We start from the raw sequence: 21,085 nt of genomic DNA on the forward strand, positions 1-21,085 counted from the left end.
ACCTATCACTCATCTATGTTGTCTTCGGGAGACTTCCTCTACGATAATGCTTCAGTTGATGAGTGTGGTGTGAAATTTACACTCAGCCTCCACAATAACAACAATTTTTCACGAACAGACGTTTTGAACATCCAAAAAAGTGTTATAAAAGACATTGTTAATCCGATTGTTGGCTCCGTTAACACATTTTCAACTCAATACTGCAACACAAACGATCTGGAAAATCGCTTACGATTAACATCACTTATTCATGAAATTTCAAATCCGTTCTACAAATGTGAAAATGAGCAACAATTGTACAGTTGGCTTCTACAAAGTGACAACGTCTGCGATTACGAAGTATTCGAAATTAACAAAGAGATTGCTGAACGATACCGACGAGGAGAACTTGTCTATGATGAAGTTGATGTAACGGGAGTTTTGCTACCTATGTCATTCCAATTTCGAAAAGTTTTTGAAAAAAATTCCTTGCTCCTAAATACTCTTAGCAATATGAAATCAATCAGTGAATCAAATACAAATACACATTTCATCAATGGGGCATTATGGCGAGCAAAAAGTAAACCTTTCATTGATACGGGTAAAATTGTCTTGCCGTTTTTTCTATACATTGATGATTCAGAAATCAACAACGCCCTTGGTACACATACTGATCCGGTATCATTCGTATATTATTCTTTTCCGGTTGTAGAGAACTCAGACATCTACTTGGCAGCAGTTATAAAAGGAAAAGACTATAAAGAGTTCGGTAACGAAAAATGTCTTAATGCTTTGATCAGGTCTATCCGGGATATTGAGGAAAATGGAATTCTCATAGAAACGCCTGAGGGAAAGAAACTCGTGTACTTTGTCCTAGCTCTTTTCATTGGAGACAATTTGGGCCTGAATAAAGTTCTAGGATTCACATCATCCTTCAACCACACATTTTTCTGTAGATTTTGCAAAACTCCTAAGCCCATCACACACACATTGTCCACAGATAATCTGAGTTTAGCTCGTAATCCTGAAAATTATTCTGCAGATGTTGTAGCCAACGATCTCAGTTTAACAGGTGTGCAAGAACATTGCATATTCAATAACATAAAATCTTTCAACGTAACTACCAACTATGCAGTAGATTTGATGCATGATGTTTTTGAAGGTGTATGTCATTATGATATCTGTCATGTTATCAATTATTTCGTTTCAATGAAATATCTAACACTTGAAACACTGAATACACGCAAACACATGTTCAACTATGGAGAAATAGAAATTGACCACGTATCTCCTGAAATTACACAAAATCATTTGAATAAGTTCCGTTTAAAAATGACTGCAAGAGAGATGATGTGTTTTATACATCTGTTTCCTTTAATGGTCGGTGACCTTATTCCGGACGATGATGATGTATGGTCCTTTATTCTGAAATTCCTAGAGCTGATTGACATTCTTCTCTGTTTTGAAATTTCAAGCGATTTAGCAGAACGACTGCGTATTTTAATTACCGAACACCATCAAGATTACGTTCGACTCTTCAAAGATACCTTGAAGCCAAAACACCATATGCTTCTACATTATTATAAAGTGATTCTGCAGTCAGGTCCTCCAAGGCATTACTGGTCTTTTCGTTTTGAAGCGAAGCATAAGGAATTCAAAACGTACGCTCGTAATATAACTAGCCGCAAGAACATATGCATCTCCATAGCGAAAAAGTATCAACTGAAATTTGCTCATTTTATAAATGAGCCTGTTAAGCCAGTATACATCGTACAGTCTCATCATGCTATCATCACAACACATTTTGATTTGATACAAGCGTTCTGCAAGAAACAAAATTTTGATGGAAACAATTTCCGTTGTTATTCCAAATGTGTGTATAAGTCCAAAAAGTATAAACAGGGATATTTTGTGTGTCAATATTTGGATGCAACTTCTGTCGAAAATGTGGTAGTTTTCGAAATAAATGAGGTAATTTTATTTGGTAACTCCCCAACTATACACGTTGTTTGTAAACGAATTGAAATGATAAATTATTATGAGCACTACGCTGCTTATGCAATCGAAACGTGCAATTCCACGAAACAAAGCAAATACTACATACTTAGCGTTGATAATCTAGCTGGCCCTCCTATTAACCTTCATAAAACAGCTCGGGGGTTGAACATGATTAGGCCGAAACAATATTGCTAAATAACATATTCGAACAGAAAATTGTACGTTTATTGTACTTACATGTCGCAAAGAAAAACTCTAACGCATAATGGAACACTCGGAAGAAACTAACAGTATGGGAACGGTAGTAGTATCAACGCAAGCCACTTCAGACGAAGAACCATCGCAATTTGTGAACATAGAAGATTTTGAACAAATTCCGATTATAGGCGTTATGAATGTTGAAAACAATAATTCTACCTCAAACACGAATGAAAACGAAACATCCGCGGATGTTACATTTACGTGCCAACAACTTATACAGAAGTATGCAAGCTCTAATGCCGATATACTTGAATTGTATGCGTTGCTTAGTAGCTGGAATGTAGGAGATCTGTTCCCGTATTGCTGTCGTAAGTTGAATTTATTTTCCCGAACGTTTTTCAGACACTGTATCAGTCTTAATTGTTCATTCATAAATAGGCCAACACTTGTACGTCGGTGTGCTGAGACATCTTACTCCGGAAATGGCTATATCAATTTTGAACCAACCGTGTATCCCTCTGGGGGCACAAGTTGAATTCTATCACCACTGGCACAACTGGATGGAATCTGCGCGTTCAACAATCGACGTCGAGAAAGCCGAATGTTCTTCGCAGTCCATTACGAGCAAATCTTCGATGAACGAATCAAATTCAGCACAACAGTCCAGAGCTATGGAAGCTCCGCTTGATTTGAACACCATATTAAAGTCAAATCAGTATGGTTTAAATTTGATTGCTGTATTCAACCGGGACAAAATTCTCAACGATAATCTTCGCAAGCTGATGTTGGAATCCATCCTTCAGTTCTGTATTGAAAACAAACACGATTTAACAGTCAAAGACTGTTCTGTATTGGCGGCACAAATAGTCCAGGTTTTTCCAGGAGAAGTAATGGTATGTATAATGGACACTCCACTTCACTATCTTTATCTCTTTTGATTTTGAGTGTAAACAGCGGACGGAAAAGCTGAGTTAGTAAAATGTAACCTAATTTGAAATTGTTTAGCGCTCTCTGTATTTGGCAACTTCGTGAGAGCGAGCTATTGTCAGCTACTGATTAATAGATTTGAAGAACCTTACAATCAGTTCAGGTTGAGCATGATACATATACATATACAATATATGGCTGTGTTCCAATTGAAGACGCGCAAGGCAATTGGTGAATGAACCAGTCTGGCGAAAATATTCAAAAGGACTTAGGGTACCAAACGGCTTCGGCAGTGGTTTGCTGCAGCAATCTTACGAAGAATTCTGCCGATGAAAACCACTGCCGAAGCCGTTCGCCACCCTTTGTGCTTTTGAAATCAAAGTTCAAAATGTTATCTACTCGAATCTTTTAAATGTTATCTACTCGAATCTTTTAGAACTCCCACGCGAACATACATCATAATCAGAAAGAAAAAACTGTTAGGTACTCGATAGTGGTGTTAGTTTGCGTGGGAGTGCATTTGATCTTCCTTCACTAAAACACATAAGTCCTTTCGAAAATTTTCTCCAGAAGTACGATATAAACAAACTTGTTTCTTTGCAAAAGGTGGAAAATGTTCTTCACTTGTTATACACATTTTCAGTCTAAGCTCTTGAAGGAAAGTATGTAGCGTAGTTTTTTTTTAAATTACATATTGAATATTCATGCAACTGAACATAAGGGTTTTTTTTTTCATAACATAACGTTTTCTCTTCACCTGTTTCGCTTAACAATATCATGAAAATTTCTTGGCTTTTCTATCAAATTTTTTCGATACGGTCAGTGTTCCAGAAACGTCAGAAGAAAAATAGGCCGTATAATATCCACGTTCTTAAATGTTTGCTCGATTACTACCGGCATATTTCTAAAAGCATATGTTAATGATTGACCACTAGACTCACGGGATGAGAACATAGATTCTTTTATCGAACATCTGTTGTTTGATACCTGTAAAACAATTGTAGACTACGACATTGTTTTCGTAACTCACATTATAATATTAATATTATAAGTACCTAAGATTCTTTGGATTTTATTCACCTTCTCATACATTCCCAAACAACTGAAACACTTTGAAGTTTTGACAGATTGCTACTGTACACGCTCGTGGAAAATAGCTGTAAAATGAATAAAATTTGACGCATTTTCGTAAAAAGTTGAGCAACCTAGGGGCAAGACACTATTGATATATTGCGAAATATTTCCAATATTCAATATAACAAAGTATTTATCGTTCCATTCCATTCTCCATCATATCATAGCTCATTGACGTTACATTATCGTTGAAGGGATGTCATTGTGACAGAGAAACGATAAAAATCAAAAATATATTAACCAATATCATTATACCTAACAACTTGGGTACGACACTTCGAACATTTCAATGAATACAATCTTTTTTTGTGTTATATTTCAAAAATATCTGAAGCTGACTGAACTAGTCTAAAACTTGTAAGCGGTAATATGAGGTTACTTAAAAAATGCTCTCATTTTTCAATAGGCGTACTACTTCGTTGAAAGGAAAAATAGCGCACCGTTGGGTAAACTCTACCACAAATATCGAAACTGGAAAAGCAATCTCAACCGCAAATCAAGCTTAGAAAAAAGCACGAAGTCCATAGTTGGCAATCCTTCGAAAACGTTTACAACTGAAAAAGACGAAGAAATTCATATCCGCGCTCTGAGACATGAAATGGCTACCATGAGCTACGATGAAAAGCTTGCGCATTGGGTGGGATGTGCTGCAACGCGGTTGAACATAATTCAGAATCAAAACAACCCGCAATCCGCAAGCAAAATATTTGACCTTTGGCCACAGTTCAAAAATCCAGATGGCTATAGGATGGTTTGTTTGTTTCTTAATTATGATTTGTCACTAGACTAATTTGTAATTTTTCTTATAGATCGAAGCTGATTTTGTATTTATACACGGTCAGAAAAAACGAATTACTTGATTCCCTTGACGCGTTCGTAGATGTGATGGTGGAGGAAATATTCCCGAAACATCGTGAGTCGTTCAAGTCATCTGAAGACAACGACATGTTGAACAAACTTTCTGACAAAAGCAACAATCTATCACAAAGTACAAAAATCAAGTAATGAATTAGACCTAAGTTGTTTATATAATATTTTATATACTTCAGACTCGTCAGCCGCTATGACGTTCCGTCTTATGCAAATGCTACTACCTTTTTCGCGGATTGAGAAGAAGTTAACAACAGATCCTAAACGACGATTCTACAGTATTCAGGAATCGAGAGAGGCGTTCCTAACTATTTGCGCTACTGAAACCGAGTATAAACAGAAATATGATGAGAAAGTGAAGCGTGAGTCCTGTATTCCACCTTTTATGACACTTATTGGAACTATAGAGAACTTCCATTCAATCATGGTAGACTTTGAGAACATAACATATAAGTTCTACAGCTTTGCAAAGGCTGTAGATGTATGTTTCAAAGCATACCAGCTGTTTAACATTGCTTACCCACCCAAGTGTGAGCACTTGTGGGATTTTTTGAACAGAGAATTCTACAAATTGGAATACGATGGTGCAAGAACGAAACCACATACTTTCGTACTACTAAATGAACTTAACGGTAAGTTTGATAATTCTTGATGTTCATAACATAGAACTGCACATTTTTTAAATTTAATTCATGTTTTTTAGCTGCAAAAGTCAGAAGATCTACGCAACCAGCTGCCGATGCCTGAATTTTCGTTTGCTATAATTTTAGGTTATTTGAAACATCTTCAACATCTTAAAAAATTATATGGATATGAATATACTTGAGTCAAATTTACTTTATTCAAAATATCAGAATTCATGAAATAAAAAAATACAGTCACGTTATTTATGTTTTTTTCAAGTATTGAGAAACAAACTACAATACAAAGCTTAAACCCTAACGACAACGTTTCTCATAATATTGCGTACGTTTCCGTCAAGTTCGTTATCCAGAGAAATTTCCTGTTTCGGAGAATTCTGATTTTCTCAATACTTAAAAATAATCCTTTCTTACCACTAGCGCCCCGACATATATAGCACAACTACATATGAACCCATCTTCTTGAAAACGAAAGACATAAGGATCATCCGAAATTTATAACTGACCTATGATATCTTTTTCTAGACACATTGGGGTTATCATTACGCAAATTTTATGGATTCTGGAAGTCCATTTTCTCCTCTTTCCGATAGGACATTGGATTCAGAATAGTACGAAAAATGTATGCAGCGTACATAATTGTCTGTACATTGTACGAAATATAGTCGAAAGTTTACGAATAGTTTTTAAACTGTACTACTAGGTTCGTTAGTGGTACGAATGTTCTAGTAGAAGTACGTAGTTGTTTTGTACATGCTACAAAAAACGTAAGCATGAGTAATTACTTGAACAAAATTTTTGTGTTCTGTGATTTTGATTTCGTAGAATGTATATATTGTTGCGTACGCTTACTAATTTTTCGTACTATTTACATTATGCAGCGTTTGTTTGTACGATTGATTTAGTTCATTTTAAAAACCTTTCGTCATGTATACGAATAGAAATCTGTTACAATGCTGACAGTTCTAACGAAAGTACCTCCATATTTATTACGCATTGGTTTCGTTGCAGAAAACAACAAAAGGTTTTGTATGTAAAACGAACGTTTTCGTGGAATAAACTAAAATATATTTTCAGTGCACACATCTTTAGTTACGACCCCTTCCGGGCCGGCTTGTGCCGTCTGTCTGCCTTGCTAGGTAAGAGATAAAAAATTCATATCACACCGACTATAAACGGTAAAAGCAGAGCAACAAGGTAAGGTTAATTGTGCATGACTCATGCCACGATCAGGATCTCATTGGCTGATGCGTGTTCCGGCGTCAGCAGGCCCTTTCGCTTCCCTTTTCCGGTCTATAAAGAACCAAATGAGCTTCTGCGGTGGAATGAAAGCACCGGAGCTGGGCTATTCTACCTTCCTACCGACCGTGCTTATTGGCCAGTTCCAAAGGGCCCCACAGTTGAGTTCGTGCCATGTGTGCCGCATTCTTGAAATGAAGATTATTATCGTTTAAGGTCTCATGCATGTTTTATTAGAGATGTCACAATTTCAGTTCGCTTTGATGCATAGCATAGCAACATGGAGAAAAACAGTTCCTGGGGTATGCTGTAACGTGGTACGTGAGATATTATAAGCCACGGGCTTTTAGCCTGCCACCTTGCTGCTACGGTCGCTCGTTGGGAAAAGCTCAGCTCAGTTATTGCCGTGTTCATTTATGGCATGTTGTTGATGCTGTAGTTTTACCTGAAAACGACGCGAAGATACGAACAAGCCATATTTTGATCTCCTTTTCCGCTCTAAGGCTTTCATACCTTGAAACGGTAGTCTTCAAACTTGTACAGCCAGGCGATTTTGAAACATTCTAAAACCGGAGAGTGATCATAAAAATATCTCAACATGAACACGTAGCTCTGTTGGATGTTGGTTAACCTTCTCGAAACTGCATCCATCATCGTACGTTGTCATTTTCCGCTGGTTCAATCGCTGGAAAATTAGCTAGTGTAGATAGCTGCTGTAGCCAATAATTCAGTCGTGCAACATACTAAACATTGCACTGACATCTGGTCGAACATAAAACACATTGGGTGGAAATGATGGCAGTACAATATTGTGTCAGCGCGAAGGAGGATATCAAATGTGTGTAGGTGTAGGTGGATATCAAATGTGTGTAGGTGAGCCTTTATCAAATACATCTGCCAACATTGTTGCATTTGTGATGTCCGGATGGTGCTTGAGGTAGCACTCTGGTAGTTTGGGTGTGTGCGCGTTGTTGAATGGTTCATTTTAGAATATTGAAGGTTGGGCATAACCGTGCGTAAGATTATCGTTTGAGAGGAGATTTTTATATCTTCAGAATAAGATTTAAATTGGATACAGTAGCGGTTGATTGGGAAAATTTTTATACATGTATATTTTATACTGTTTACTATTATTGCGAACTTCGAAGCAAATTTGTTGACAAAAAATACCGGTGCAGACTGTTTCCAAAGCTGCAAAAACGTGATCGATATTATTTTGACCCAAAAAAAAATATTTTAGAGCCAGAGTGTTTTCAGTAAAGTTGTTCCATTAATTATTCTCCATGTTATAGAAGTTGCAATTTTGTGATTAATCCACTCAACAGTGAGAAACGAATTTTACTTCTCTCATTTTGGGATATAAAAATGTTCGGCAAAGTTATAGAACATTTTAAAAGAAACAACTTTGTCAAAGACACTATACTTCTATCAATCTATTCAAGTAGACTTTTGTGGAGTTTTCTATAAATCACCCCTAAAATCAATTATTTTCAATTCAACTTTTCATAGTGATGTTCTACAATTTTTCAATGTTCTACAATATTGTTAGCTATAGTGAAACAAATAATTTCTTCGAAGGAAATTTAATTTTATCTCACATATTTTTTGGTTATTGACGATTTTTACCTAAATACAGCTATACCTCGATTTTACGCGCAATCCCGTTTTTTAAATGTGCGTAAAATCGAATTGTGCAATATTTTTAATATTTAATTAACCCTTGTTGATGTTGGGCACTCTGCCTCAGATCGTTTCGCAAGGCCAACCCTGAAAGGCCCAACGGAATGACTGTCACTGAACGTCAAACTACTATCGAACACTATTAAAGAATCTTAGTAGAACGGAAGCAAAGTAGAAGTTCGAGAACATCCAGTTGAGGAGTTAGATTGAACCACTCGTGGTGTGAACATCTTCAAAATACTTACAATTAAAACTTAGTGCTATCTTAACCTAAGTGCTATTGAATTACATTATTAATTATAAACAAAATTGGAATTTTGGGCTTAAACCTTAAGAGGCGGTCACAGAGAGCTAGGTTAGATCATTGCATCAAATGTGCAGTCTGAGATAACGTTAACCTACAAGTAATTATTATAAACTTATATCTAAACTACATGCAATACAAATATGTACAATTACAGCTAGATTAAAAATATAAAGTAGGTCAAGTTGACCGTGAGCAACAATCCGGTGAGGACATCGAAAGTGTGAGTAAAAAAACTATATCTATTATAACAAAACTAATTAATACATTTGCAATTTAAAGCTGCACTGAACCGTAATTTGGTTGTTTGTGCTGCTAAGAACCCGGTGTTTCGAAATTCTATCCTTGCTCCCCGCTAACAACCATAATATAGTATTATTATTTTAAATAACCTTCCAGTTGGTCTCGAGGTACGATGCTGACCTAACAAGCCAGTCGTCGTAGGTTCGAGTCTCGGCTCGGGAGAGACTGTTAGTTTCAGTAGGATCGTAGCGCTAGCCCCGCAATTGTCCTGTACACTAAACAATTGGCTGCGAAGGCTGTGTATAATAAACTAATAATGCTTTTATAATAACCCTAAAATAATTTCTGGAATTGAAAACTTGCAAATAAACATGTAAGAGAACATTCAATTATTACGTTACGTCCGAAAAAGCACTTGGTAAGTTGGACAACCAATACAAAAAAATTTAAGGTCCGAAAAATAGTCACATAGCAGAGAGAGGGTCAAAGAAGATAATCATTTGCGTTACGTAATTAAAAGACGTTCTCTACTTAGCCGTTTAGCAAACATCCATAAATGACTTAGCATTCGAGGGAGCAGCGGGGGTCTGCAGATTTGTGACGAAATGTGACGAGGGGGAGGGGGGGGTCAAGCCAAACTACGTAGCAAATATGAAACTAAGAAAAAAAATTGGATTTTTCATTTGCGCATTTAACCTCTGAATAAACTCACAGTAAAATAATTTTGTCACACCAAAAAATTCTTACCCTGCTCTCTACACTGGTATGGTAGAAACAACGGCAGAAGCAGTGGCAGGAAAACAGTAAATAGTCGTGACGATTCAACTTTAAGCATTTCCTGGTTCAAAAACAGAAGTTTGCTGGACAGGGTATGGTTTTGTTTTGTTCTGATTTTTTGTCAGCTCGAAATGATTGTGGTACATATAACAACTATACTGCCCTTCCAAGCATAGTTGTCCCAGCATGCATAAGGTTTGTGTAGAACATGGGACTACTATGATTGGAACGGCAGTATAGATGGGTGAATATTTTTGACGTCTATAAATAAAAAGCAGAAAGTCCAACAAGCAATGAAATAAACAATAATTGATCTTTTTATCACTGTTTCGTCTGTTTAGGGTCATTTTTATTACTTTCTTCTCTTTTCTTGTTTATTTATGATACAAGGTATGTTTTTGATAATGAAATTTGCAAAAAAAATTGTCATGGGGGGGACTGTTATAAAGCTACGTAATTATCTAGAGGGTGGGTCTGACTTTGTGACGAAACGCTATGAGGGGGGGGGGGGGCGAGGTCTCAGAAAAACCATTAGAAAAGCTACATCATTTATTGATGTTCCCTGATTAGTAATTATCTAGGAAGGTCTGACTTTGCGACGAAATGCTGCGATGTTTTGGGGGGGAGGGAGGTGGGTTAAACACCCCAAAAAGCTACATCATCATTTATGGATATTCCCTAACTAGTAGTAATTCAAAAAAAATTACCAGTAGCACAAAATGGCAAATCAATTTCAACCAGAATAAAAATGACAGTTGGAAATATGTATCAAATTTGGGACATTTTTTTACTCTTAGTTTTTGAACGATTTCAAATTGAACAAGTTTTCATCAGGGACTATCTATATACCACACGGATATATTTTGGGTGATTTATGACCTCGGTGGATAAACTTTCATAAAAATTCTCGAAAAATTATATGGATCGAGGACACTTTCTTACCTCTCTTTTACAGCCCCTTATTTGTGAACAATGCCTAATTTATATAATCCTGCGATATGCACCATTCAAACAAAAAACATTTGAATTAAAAATGTGTTTGAAAATTTGTGCTTAAAGTCGAATAAAATGTGCGTAAAATCGAAGTACGTGAAATCGAGGGTACCTGTAATGCACTAATTTACATTAATTACTTTTTACTCAGAAAAAAAATGATTTTGGAACCGTAGTGTCTTCAGTAAAGTAGTTTTGTTATTTGTTCTTCATTTTTTGAAAGTTAGAGTTTTGTGATTAATATACCTAAAAGTAAGAAACGAATTTTGTTTTCCTCATTTTTTTTGCAAATAAAAATTCACTTCGTTCGGCAATGTTATAGCTAATTTTATAAGAAACAAATTTATCGAAGACATCTTATATCTATCTGCCTATTTGAATGTACTATTGTGAAGTTTTCTTTAGAATGCCCATTAAAAACATTTATTATATAACTTTTTATTGAGATTCTCTTAAATTTTCCAATGTTCTATTATGTTTTAACTATAATAAAACACACAAATTTACCGGAGAAAATTTATTTTTATCTCTTATATTTTTTTAGTTATTGAAGATTTCTATTAATTATTTTTTCTAATATCTAATTATTTTTACAGATATCTAAACAGGAGACAGCGAGAGACAAATGCCTATATCTGGATTGCATGATATTTTAATCATAATTTTAAATAGAAATGGTTTAGTGTCACCCTGCTTTTCCTGGGTGTCACCCCCACCAGGTTGCAGCGAAATCATCTTGTTATTAAAAATTGTGAGAGTTAGCACGCTCGTTTTCAATTGCGCTAAATCTACCCATTTTTGAAAAATTGGTTGAAACTATACTCTTAGGAGCTCTTAGGACCTTGACCTCCACCTAGTTGATAATCAATCCCACGAATGTCCCCCACGCTACGTAGAAGTATGGTGTCTTTGACAAAGTTGTTTTATATAAAATGAGCTACAACTTTACCGAACAAAGTTTATTTTTATATGCAAAAATGAAATAAGTAAAACTCGTTTTCGCTTTGCGTTTCAATTGGGTAATTAGTTTGATTGCGTGATTGTATTGGAAACTATAGTGAATCATTAAATATTTTCTGAGGGATTCGGAAATCCCGCCGTGGTCAATATTTCTAATCTCGGGAAACGGTATTTCCCTGGAAATCGTTACCGGGATCGCGAACCCTAGCTACCAGTGCATTTCAAAATATCCGCATTTTGCTTTGCATTTATTCATATTGCTCTTATGAAAACTCGTTGGTTAACTCCAGTGCTCTAATTCTTCGCGCTTAAAATTACTTTTTAAAATTCGTTTAATCTCATTTGAATACACTTTTTCAAGTACCCTGAACTGCTTTTTAAATTTTGACTGTTCAAAGTTTAGTCATTTCTGACTGTTATTGTTTCGTTATCCTCTAAACTTTTTCGTTTCACTTTATTTGACCCTTTTATTCCCTCATTTTCGCAGCAATCGATTGGAAAATTATACACGCATCCGCCCAAATACAGAAAATTGGTGTTTGATTATGCGAACTATTGTACCATTGAAAATTTTCAAGCCTTGTTGAAACGAAAATTACATCCTCTGATTGGTCGCTTGCTGACTTTCCCTAACAAGGTCTACAAAAAAATTAAAGAGCCTGCTTCTGGCTGACTAATTACATTCTTTTGGTAGTTAATGGGATTCAAATGATGAGTTGACAACCTGGAAGGAGCTAGCGCAACTCTACGGCTCAGTACACTCTACGGCCCAGTATCCTACAAGTCGCTAAAGCAGGAAAAGTACAAGAAGCGGGACATGTTGTGAGAATGCCGGACAAAAACCCCGCAAAAATGGTATTCGCCTCGAATCCGGCCGGTACAAGACGTAGATGCGCGTAACGAGCTAGATTGTTAGACCAAGTGGAGCAAAATCTCAGAAATGTAGGCCGCTAAAAAACTGGACACAATGACATGGACCGAGTGCGTTGGCGTAACATTGTGATGCAAGTGAATTCCTGAGAGATGTTTCACCAGGAAAGTAAAGCTTGATCCATTTGATATTTGGCCGCACAAAATAGGACATATCTTCGTCAGAAAAATACGTAGAAAAAATTTTGAGATATCATTTTGCAGCGAATTTATTGACTTGAAAAAAATATAGAAAAAATTATTTGTCTGATTTTCAGAGGAATTCACGCACTTTTCGTTTTGTATCGCCCACCATCTTCTGCATAGTGGAACTGTCAACTCGATCTGCCATTGTTTTCTATTTAAATCAGCTGGCTTTCAATCGTTCGGCCGTTTTATGCAATTTGGTGGGTTGATAACTTTCTCGATTATATCAATTCCATTCTTCTTGTACTAATCCATGACTTCCCGGCTTTAGTGGCAGCTAACCAAGTCAGGCCAGAACTTCACAGAACCGTCTTGTGATTGGATGAACGGTAAAATCCGCTTCTGGAGGCACTGTCCTTGTACACCTGGCCATTCATGGTTGATCCGGTGATGAAAACCTTAGGTTTTTTTGCCACAGCTTCAGGACCCCCCCCCCCACACCATCAGCTTCCGACCTAACATGTCATCAAATAGGAATTCGGCGATATCACCCTTGCACTTGAACATAAATAATTTTTGTCCTGGGAGCTGCGGAAAATCCAGTTTTTACATATGTTTCATCGTCCCTTAAAATGCAGTCGTCGAATTTGGTCAAGACTCTTCCATACAGCATCCCAGTGCGCCGTTTTGCAACAAGGTTCTGCCTGAGGTCCTGTTGCGGTGCTTGCTGGCCTAATACGGCTCCGAGAACTTTTTAGCCAAATCACGCAGGGTGATCTCAAGATTCGTCCAAATTGCTCTGCAAACTTTCAATCGTAGCTGCTTGTCAATCGTTCCACTTCAGCACGGTCCAGCGTTAGAGTTTCATTGAATCGATTCATCACGCTGTTTACGGTTGATTCGGAGAATCGCAAAATTCTCTCACGTTCCATCGTCGAAAACTTATGATCCACTAACTCGAATTTAAAAACACTTTTACCACTATGTAAACAAACCTTCCTCATCACTGTGCTGTCATTAGTTATTCGTATCCGCCACTAGAGGCGCCACAGTAAATAGAAAGCTGCAACCCAATATGAAGTGGATCTATCTCCAAGTAAGTTGTTTAAATTTTGTTTTTTTTCCGGATTTCAGTGTTGTAGTTTGGGTTTTAGTGATCAATAAACAATAAATATTAGTTTTTTTTTTTTTTTTTCTTCACATAACATTTATTTGACACGGCACAAATACAATTTAATGTTTAACGGCGCCAATTATATCTGATGACTTAAAAACTAAAGCAAATTTTTTATCCTCGCTGCCGACTACGAGCTGAAATTAAGTCTAACTTAAAACTAGCATGGGATTTCCAATCAGTGTTTTGTTGTTCAATGGTCGTCTGATAATCGTCGAATGGCATGTATGGATTCGTTCTGCTGAGCCACGATGTCGTGAGTTGGGACAGAGGCTCGTAGTCCTTGGGTCCTGGTTCTGTTGTGCGGGGTCTGGTTGCTGGTTTTGTGCTTAAGGTTCAAACGTGTTCTTGTCGTTTTGTTGGGTGTAGACGGAGGGGAACGGGACTAGACTGGGGCGTGGATGGATTTCAGGAAAACGTATATAAGGGACATGTAGGATAGGTCACGGCTCGCCAAGACATCACGAACAGGAACAGCCGGCTGTCTACCCTCGGCCTGCAGGGAAGCTATTAATTTAGACCTGGCGTCACGGTGTACAGGGCATGACCAAACCACATGCTCTATGTCGTGATAACCTTCACCACAGGCACAGATACCACTTTCCCCGAGCCCAACACGACGGAGGAGCGCGTCAAATCTATAGTGATTGGACATAAGCCGGGACATCACGCAAATGAAATCCCGACCTACATCCAACCCCTTGAACCACGGGTTCGTCGATACTTTGGGGATTATGGAATGTAACCACCTTCCCAATTCCCCTCTGGTCCAAGCATTTTGCCAACTGATGATCGTATTCTGACGTACAAGTGCGAAAAATTCATTAAAGGCAATTGGTCTTTCATAAATATCACCGTTTGTTGCGCCCACCTTAGCCAAAGAGTCCGCTTTCTCATTACCCGGTATCGAGCAGTGAGAAGGGACCCACGCTAAGGTAATCTGAGTAGATTTTTCGGATAAAGCACTCAGATGTTCCCGTATTTTCCCCAGGAAATACGGAGAGTGCTTAACATCTTTCATCGATCGGAGAGCCTCAATGGAACTGAGACTGTCCGTAAAGATGAAATAATGGTCCGTGGGCATTTTTTCGATAATCCCTAGGGTGTACTGAATTGCAGCTAATTCTGCGACGTAAACAGAAGCAGGATTATCGAGCTTATGGGAGACGGTTAAATTGTTATTGAAGATACCGAAGCCAGTGGACCCATCAAGAAGTGATCCGTCAGTGTAGTACATATAATAAATATTAGTTATTTAATAGTTATTTAAAATTTCGACAATGGATGTCAGTCTCAAATCACAAGACAATGCTTATTTTGTTGTTTTTAGCTTGGTTTTCCTGGAATCTTCTTATATGAACTGTAGAATCATTATTGGTATAACATGCACTCAATTCAACCATAAACCTTCTTGATTTTTCACCGGGAAGTTTTTTTTATTCTACTCTTTGTGTCCCTCGTAACTCTAGTTGTTTCTTGTTTCCGTTTTTAGTAACTCCTCTTATGATTGTCCAAAATTCTGCCTTTTGTGATTCTGTTATCTGTGGCCTACCTTTCTTTCGCTCTGATATTTGTTCAATATTTCCTGCTGTTTGGGCTCTGTTAATCTGAATTTTACTTTTTATCTGTTTAAGCAAACTATAAATTTTGATAAGAACGCTTATTTGCCAATCCATGACGTTGGCCAGTAGGTACAAATAATTTGATTAGTTTCTAATTAGTTTTTCCTTCGTTACTGGGGAAGATTTGAGCCCCAAAACCTTACGCACGGCTATGGGCCCGAGAAATAATATACTATACACTCGAAACAATCGCCAGACCAGGTGCCGAAAAGCCACTCGCAAAGTTGTATCATAAAGTTATGATTAATAACACGAATTCACAGTACAAATTCTATAATAACATGCTTCGGTTAGCTAGCACTCGTTAATGGCCTCCTGATCGATGATTCGGAATAGGCACTCACTGTTCTGGCTGCACAGGTGTTAAACATAAATTCAGCAGGCGCTCTGTAAGACACGTTCGGTGGCTTTGCTAACACCGTCGCACGTTGTAAGCCCTGGTGAACTCATTCGTCAAACGTGTCAGCTGTGAATAAACATTGCCTCCCGGAAAGCTTGAAGTGCGCGTAGACTAGAGGAGGAATTGTCGGTTTATTTGCTCAGAGTGTCAATGTGTAGTTATTTTTATAATTGTACTATCACAGTCTGTCTGTCATTCGCTCGTATGAAATTTCATATTCGTGAAATGTTTTAGCTATTCTATTACTAAAATTCATCAATGCCCCTTGTTATTACATTTTATATCTGTTTCTTCTAGATTCGCCATCAGTGCTTAAATATACACAAATTATTATAATTTAACAGAATTCATTCTTTTGTTTTTGAAGATACTGAAAATTACCTAAATGTTTTTCAAGACTAACATTTTTGTTTTATTGTTGAAAGTTTGGTTAACTTATATTTTTTTATTATAACATTTTAAATCAAGATTTGATGGTTTTTATATTTGTTTAAAGAGATATAACAATTGATTCTACTCAGGTAAAGAATAAATAAACTCACTTCATGCCTATCATATGAATTATGAACAAAATGAGATTAAGCAGAATCCGATTCAGAACCATCAAAACAAGTCTTTTGAGTTCCATCGAATCATTTCATTTATATATTTCATTTAAGTTATTTCGGAACTCGACCTACTGTTTATTATACACAGACTTCGCACCCAACTGTTAAGTGTACAGGACAATTGCGAGGCTAAAGCTACGATCCAACTGACACTAACAATTTCTCCCGAGTCGAGACTTGAACCTACGACGACTGGCTTGTTAGGCCACCACCGTACCGCGAGACCAGCTGGGAGGTTAAAGATTAAACCCTATCTCATTTATAAAGACAATTAGAATTTTATAAAGTATAATATAAATATGAAATCAATTATGTAATCATCTTCAAGTCAATGAATTTTAATACTGTATTCCACGTTTAATCGCAAATTTAAGTTTAATCGATTTCTAAATAAAGTAACAATCTCTCTCTAATTATATTAGTCCATTCTATTTATCACATCCAAACAAAGTCGTGAAAAAAAATAGCCACTAATAAAACTCTTATTGTACGTCATTTTCGTAACACTTTTTTACCACTTAACGTTTAAACTTATTTATATTTCTTGTGATAACTAAAAGTGCAGTACAGTTTCAAATTAAGTTCTCAACTGTAACTGATTAGCAATCATCATAAAATTATTACTCATAATTTCACAACACCGATTGCATAAAATCCTGTTATCAAATGGTTCTTATCTAAAATGGCGGTTCTTTAACAACAGGCGTGTCTGGCTATTATAAATCTACAATATTCGGCTTGTTAGCTTCAGTTTCATTTCTAATCGGCAATGGCTAATATATTAGAAAGCATTCTGCAGTCCACAAAATATTACGCCCCGGAATCGTGGGTTCCAGGCAAATCGGAAGAAATTGCCCGGCTGATCAACTTGTGCGCGCGAGACGGAAATGAAGCGGCCCTGATAATCACCCATATGATCTGCGACAGCAACGGATTTAGGCATACCGTGGAGACTGGTGGAGCAGACCAATTCTACACTCCCTACTATGGCCGCGGCTATATCAAGCTTACCTGGAGAGGTAACTATCAAGAAGCATCTCGTGATCTCTGCGAAGAGGATCTAATCCACAACCCGGATATTATTAACAGTAGTGTTGAGTGGTGCACACGAGTGTCTCTCTGGTACTGGGAGAAAAGAGTCCGTCCAGTATTGGATAGATCGGTTGACAAAAGTTTCCACTTTGTTGCAAAAACGTTCAATCCGGAGGCGGAGAGAGATTCCGATTACGGTTCGGAGCGGTACGAAGTTTATTGTCAGGCAGCCCGAATGTTGGGTGTAAAAAGTTTGATGAGTTATCATTGAGAAATGCTAATTACTACAAACGAAACTTATAAAATTTACATATATATGTGACAATAAAATTGTTTATTGTATTATTTGGTTGGTGCCATTTCAGTCATATCCAGTCGGAGGAGGCATTATCCCATTGTATCGATTCTAGTTTCAAACGTTCCACAAAGTAATACAAATACAAATATTTCACGTTTTTTACATTGTATAAATTCATTATCAATGTATTATAAAACGTATTTCGTCGCTAAGCTGCGTATAACAAATAGACAATTACTTATTTTCTTGCTTAACTGAATATCAAATATCTACAAGGGGTAGGTACCCCTGACAGCAGAATTTTATCCGTAGTTTTGTTTCTCCTCTGGCCATGCATACAGTAAAAAAAACCGCACGCTATTAATATTGTATCCCGTTTGGTAAGTTAACTCATGCTAAAAGCCAAAAACCACATCAGACCTAATACCTACAGCATGCGATGGTTGTTATTAGTGCTGGACTATTAGTCGAGGCTAGCCCTCATCGCAAAAAGCTGCACACGATGCGGTTTTCAGAATGCTATACCTTCGGCCACAGTTTACGCCTGGCTGCCTCGGCACTCTGCCCTTATGCACATAAACCGGTGGAAGTTATTGTTCCCCGAATGGCTACAATTAATATTTCACGAGTACATTACCCACTTTCCGGTAAGCCGAGGCTATCCTTTGCGTTTATGCATATTAATTGATACACCTCGTAGTGGTTTCAACCGAGTTTTCCGTACTACAGCGATCGGTCGATAAACGTTTCGAACGCAAACCGAACTAGAGCAAGGATCTTCACCATTCACGTAATGATCTGCACAGCTTTGTACACAATGTGATTGCAATAAAACGCGAAATCACTATCTCGTTCGGTACACCAGAAAAGTCATTCTACATTCCACTCAGACGAATTTAAAAATAATTTGGTTTTTCTTCTTCTTTTTTCATGAAAACGGAAACTGATTGCGCTCCACCCAGCTGCGAAACCGGATGCTTGCGTCTTGAAGCATACTTCCGGAAAGCGAACACTCGTACAACCCCAAAGGCATCCAGCAGCGCACAGTATGCATCCGAAAGCGGAAAGTCGAAAGCGTTATCTCCAAAAAGAAGATATAAATAGCAATCGCAAATAAATAACTGTCATTTTTAACCAGCTACTGAAAGCGAAATGAAATAAACTCTATTTCACTGTGCTGGAAAACATGCTGCCGCTTTCCCAGGGAGAGCAGCATATAGTATACATATTGAGAACATAGCATCAGCACTTGCACTCCATCTGTTGCCCTACATGGGACGACGGTTGCATCCCACGCACGAGCGCCCGACCAACTTTGCTGTTTTCGAGATTCAAGAAATCCCAGTCTGCGAAAGTGAGAAGGATCAGGTTTGCAGTAAAAATGGTGATAACATTTTGGGGTTTGGAGTTTTGCATCGAAGAAACATAAAATGGAGCGCTAGAAATTTTTTTCCCCGCTCGAAAAAGCTGCGAAGCAAAACCATGCGCTAAAGTATCATTTTGACTAAATCAGAACATTCTAATGATTCATTATTAGATCTGTTCGAACGAGCACAAAACCACAAAAACTGCTTGTTCTCCGAAGGAATCACAAAACCACAATTCCGGTGGAGTGATAAATGATTGATTGTATCTCCGCTGCTGCGAATATTTCAGAATACTCGCAAAAACCCCAATTTGCCGAGACGCCACTGTGAGTGCAGGAAAAACGACAGAATAAATCAGCAAATTATCACAATTCAACAGGCAATCGCTCAGCGAATCCCCGTGTTTCTCCCCGATGCACCCATTTATCTTCGTTTTGGATACAGCTTCAAATCCCACTTAAAATCCCGCTGCCGTGTAATGGCAATTTCAGCTGTTTACGCAATGCCAGTCAGCACGAAGATACGTTCAATCTGTAACGGTACTGCGGGATCCTTCCCACCCTCGGCGTCGTTAGTTTGAAAAGCACGTATAAAATATATTCAAACAAAACACCCTCTTGGGTGTAAACCACCGTGAGAAACAGTGCCGTTGCTATTGCGCTGTTGAGCAACAACATGGGGAAACTTTCGAATTCGACTCACGGTCGAATTGGAGCCCCCGTTCCCGTACCTGGGAAAGGTAACAAACTGCTTGTTGATGCCATTAAAATTAAAACCATGCAGACTGAGCTGTACTTCCAAAGCGGACAAAAGTTTATTGCCTTTTCACAAAAGCAATGATGATGATGGTTAGATTAAAACTCGAAGATACTTTGAAGAGCTGTTTAAAATAGTAACTTTTGAGTTAATACCAAACCGATTTCTGATCCAATTCGACTTCGTAACTGTTACCAAATGGTATGGTGATGAGAACACGATTTATTAATTTGGTGGAAATTGGAGCAATTGACGTAACGAGTTTTAGAAAGAATATTGTCCTAAAAATTATAGAATATATATAGAATATTTACCTAAAAACGATCAAAACAAAAATTGAGGTAGAATGCACTAAGAAGCACTACTGAAGATTGCTTGACTACTTGGGGTAGCTTCCATTGCTTTTGATTTCACTTCTGGGACTTCGAGCGCTTCTCACTACGCGTTCTGATTTCTTCTAGGGGCATATTAGGGTAAATTAATTTATAGTGGACCCCTTATGTTGATTAACCATCAGCCAAATCAACTCAATTTCTTTTAACTTTAATCGGAACTTAGGGTAAATTAACCTATAGTGGACCCCTTTACTATGTAAACCTATATTGGACCACCCGTAAGATTAACTCAATTTCCTTTAACGTATATCGGAGTTTATGAATTTGTGTGATGCAGATTGACTGCGAAAGATGATTCCCGATAGTAGTTTTCTGAAAATCCCTCGAATTTCCACATAAATTGAGTTAATCTGGCGGGTGGTCCACTATAGGAGAGGGGTCCACTAAAGGCTAGTTTACCCTATGAATGTTTGTGATACGGATTGGCTGGA

General features: G+C 37.5%; 3 protein-coding genes across 3 annotated transcripts; all 3 read left to right on the top strand.

Moving 5' to 3' along the window:
* The first annotated feature begins 2,368 nt into the window (after positions 1-2,368).
* Positions 2,369-5,099, top strand: LOC129729144 (uncharacterized). Its single transcript, XM_055687627.1, has 4 exons — positions 2,369-2,546; positions 2,617-3,071; positions 4,646-4,990; positions 5,049-5,099. Exons 1-4 carry the CDS (start codon positions 2,369-2,371, stop codon positions 5,097-5,099), a joined length of 1,029 nt encoding a protein of 342 aa, XP_055543602.1.
* On the top strand, positions 5,099-5,983 carry LOC129729836 (uncharacterized). Its single transcript, XM_055688679.1, has 3 exons — positions 5,099-5,227; positions 5,289-5,741; positions 5,813-5,983. Exons 1-3 carry the CDS (start codon positions 5,125-5,127, stop codon positions 5,854-5,856), a joined length of 600 nt encoding a protein of 199 aa, XP_055544654.1. The 5' UTR covers positions 5,099-5,124; the 3' UTR covers positions 5,857-5,983.
* An 11,592-nt stretch (positions 5,984-17,575) lies between these two features.
* On the top strand, positions 17,576-18,109 carry LOC129729145 (uncharacterized). Its single transcript, XM_055687629.1, has one exon. It carries the CDS (start codon positions 17,576-17,578, stop codon positions 18,107-18,109), a length of 534 nt encoding a protein of 177 aa, XP_055543604.1.
* The last annotated feature ends 2,976 nt before the right edge of the window (positions 18,110-21,085 follow it).

This window comes from Wyeomyia smithii, chromosome 3 (assembly GCF_029784165.1).
Source record: "Wyeomyia smithii strain HCP4-BCI-WySm-NY-G18 chromosome 3, ASM2978416v1, whole genome shotgun sequence".
NCBI classification, from domain to species: domain Eukaryota; kingdom Metazoa; phylum Arthropoda; class Insecta; order Diptera; family Culicidae; genus Wyeomyia; species Wyeomyia smithii.

Coding starts and splice junctions, on each gene's coding strand:
- LOC129729144 (XM_055687627.1), top strand. CDS start 2,369: ATGAATGTTGAAAACAATAATTCTACCTCAAACACGAATGAAAACGAA. Junction 2,547..2,616: donor TCTGTTCCCGTATTGCTGTC/GTAAGTTGAATT, acceptor ATTCATAAATAG/GCCAACACTTGTACGTCGGT. Junction 3,072..4,645: donor TTTTTCCAGGAGAAGTAATG/GTATGTATAATG, acceptor ATTTTTCAATAG/GCGTACTACTTCGTTGAAAG.
- LOC129729836 (XM_055688679.1), top strand. CDS start 5,125: ATGGTGGAGGAAATATTCCCGAAACATCGTGAGTCGTTCAAGTCATCT. Junction 5,228..5,288: donor AAGCAACAATCTATCACAAA/GTACAAAAATCA, acceptor TATATACTTCAG/ACTCGTCAGCCGCTATGACG. Junction 5,742..5,812: donor ACTACTAAATGAACTTAACG/GTAAGTTTGATA, acceptor CATGTTTTTTAG/CTGCAAAAGTCAGAAGATCT.
- LOC129729145 (XM_055687629.1), top strand. CDS start 17,576: ATGGCTAATATATTAGAAAGCATTCTGCAGTCCACAAAATATTACGCC.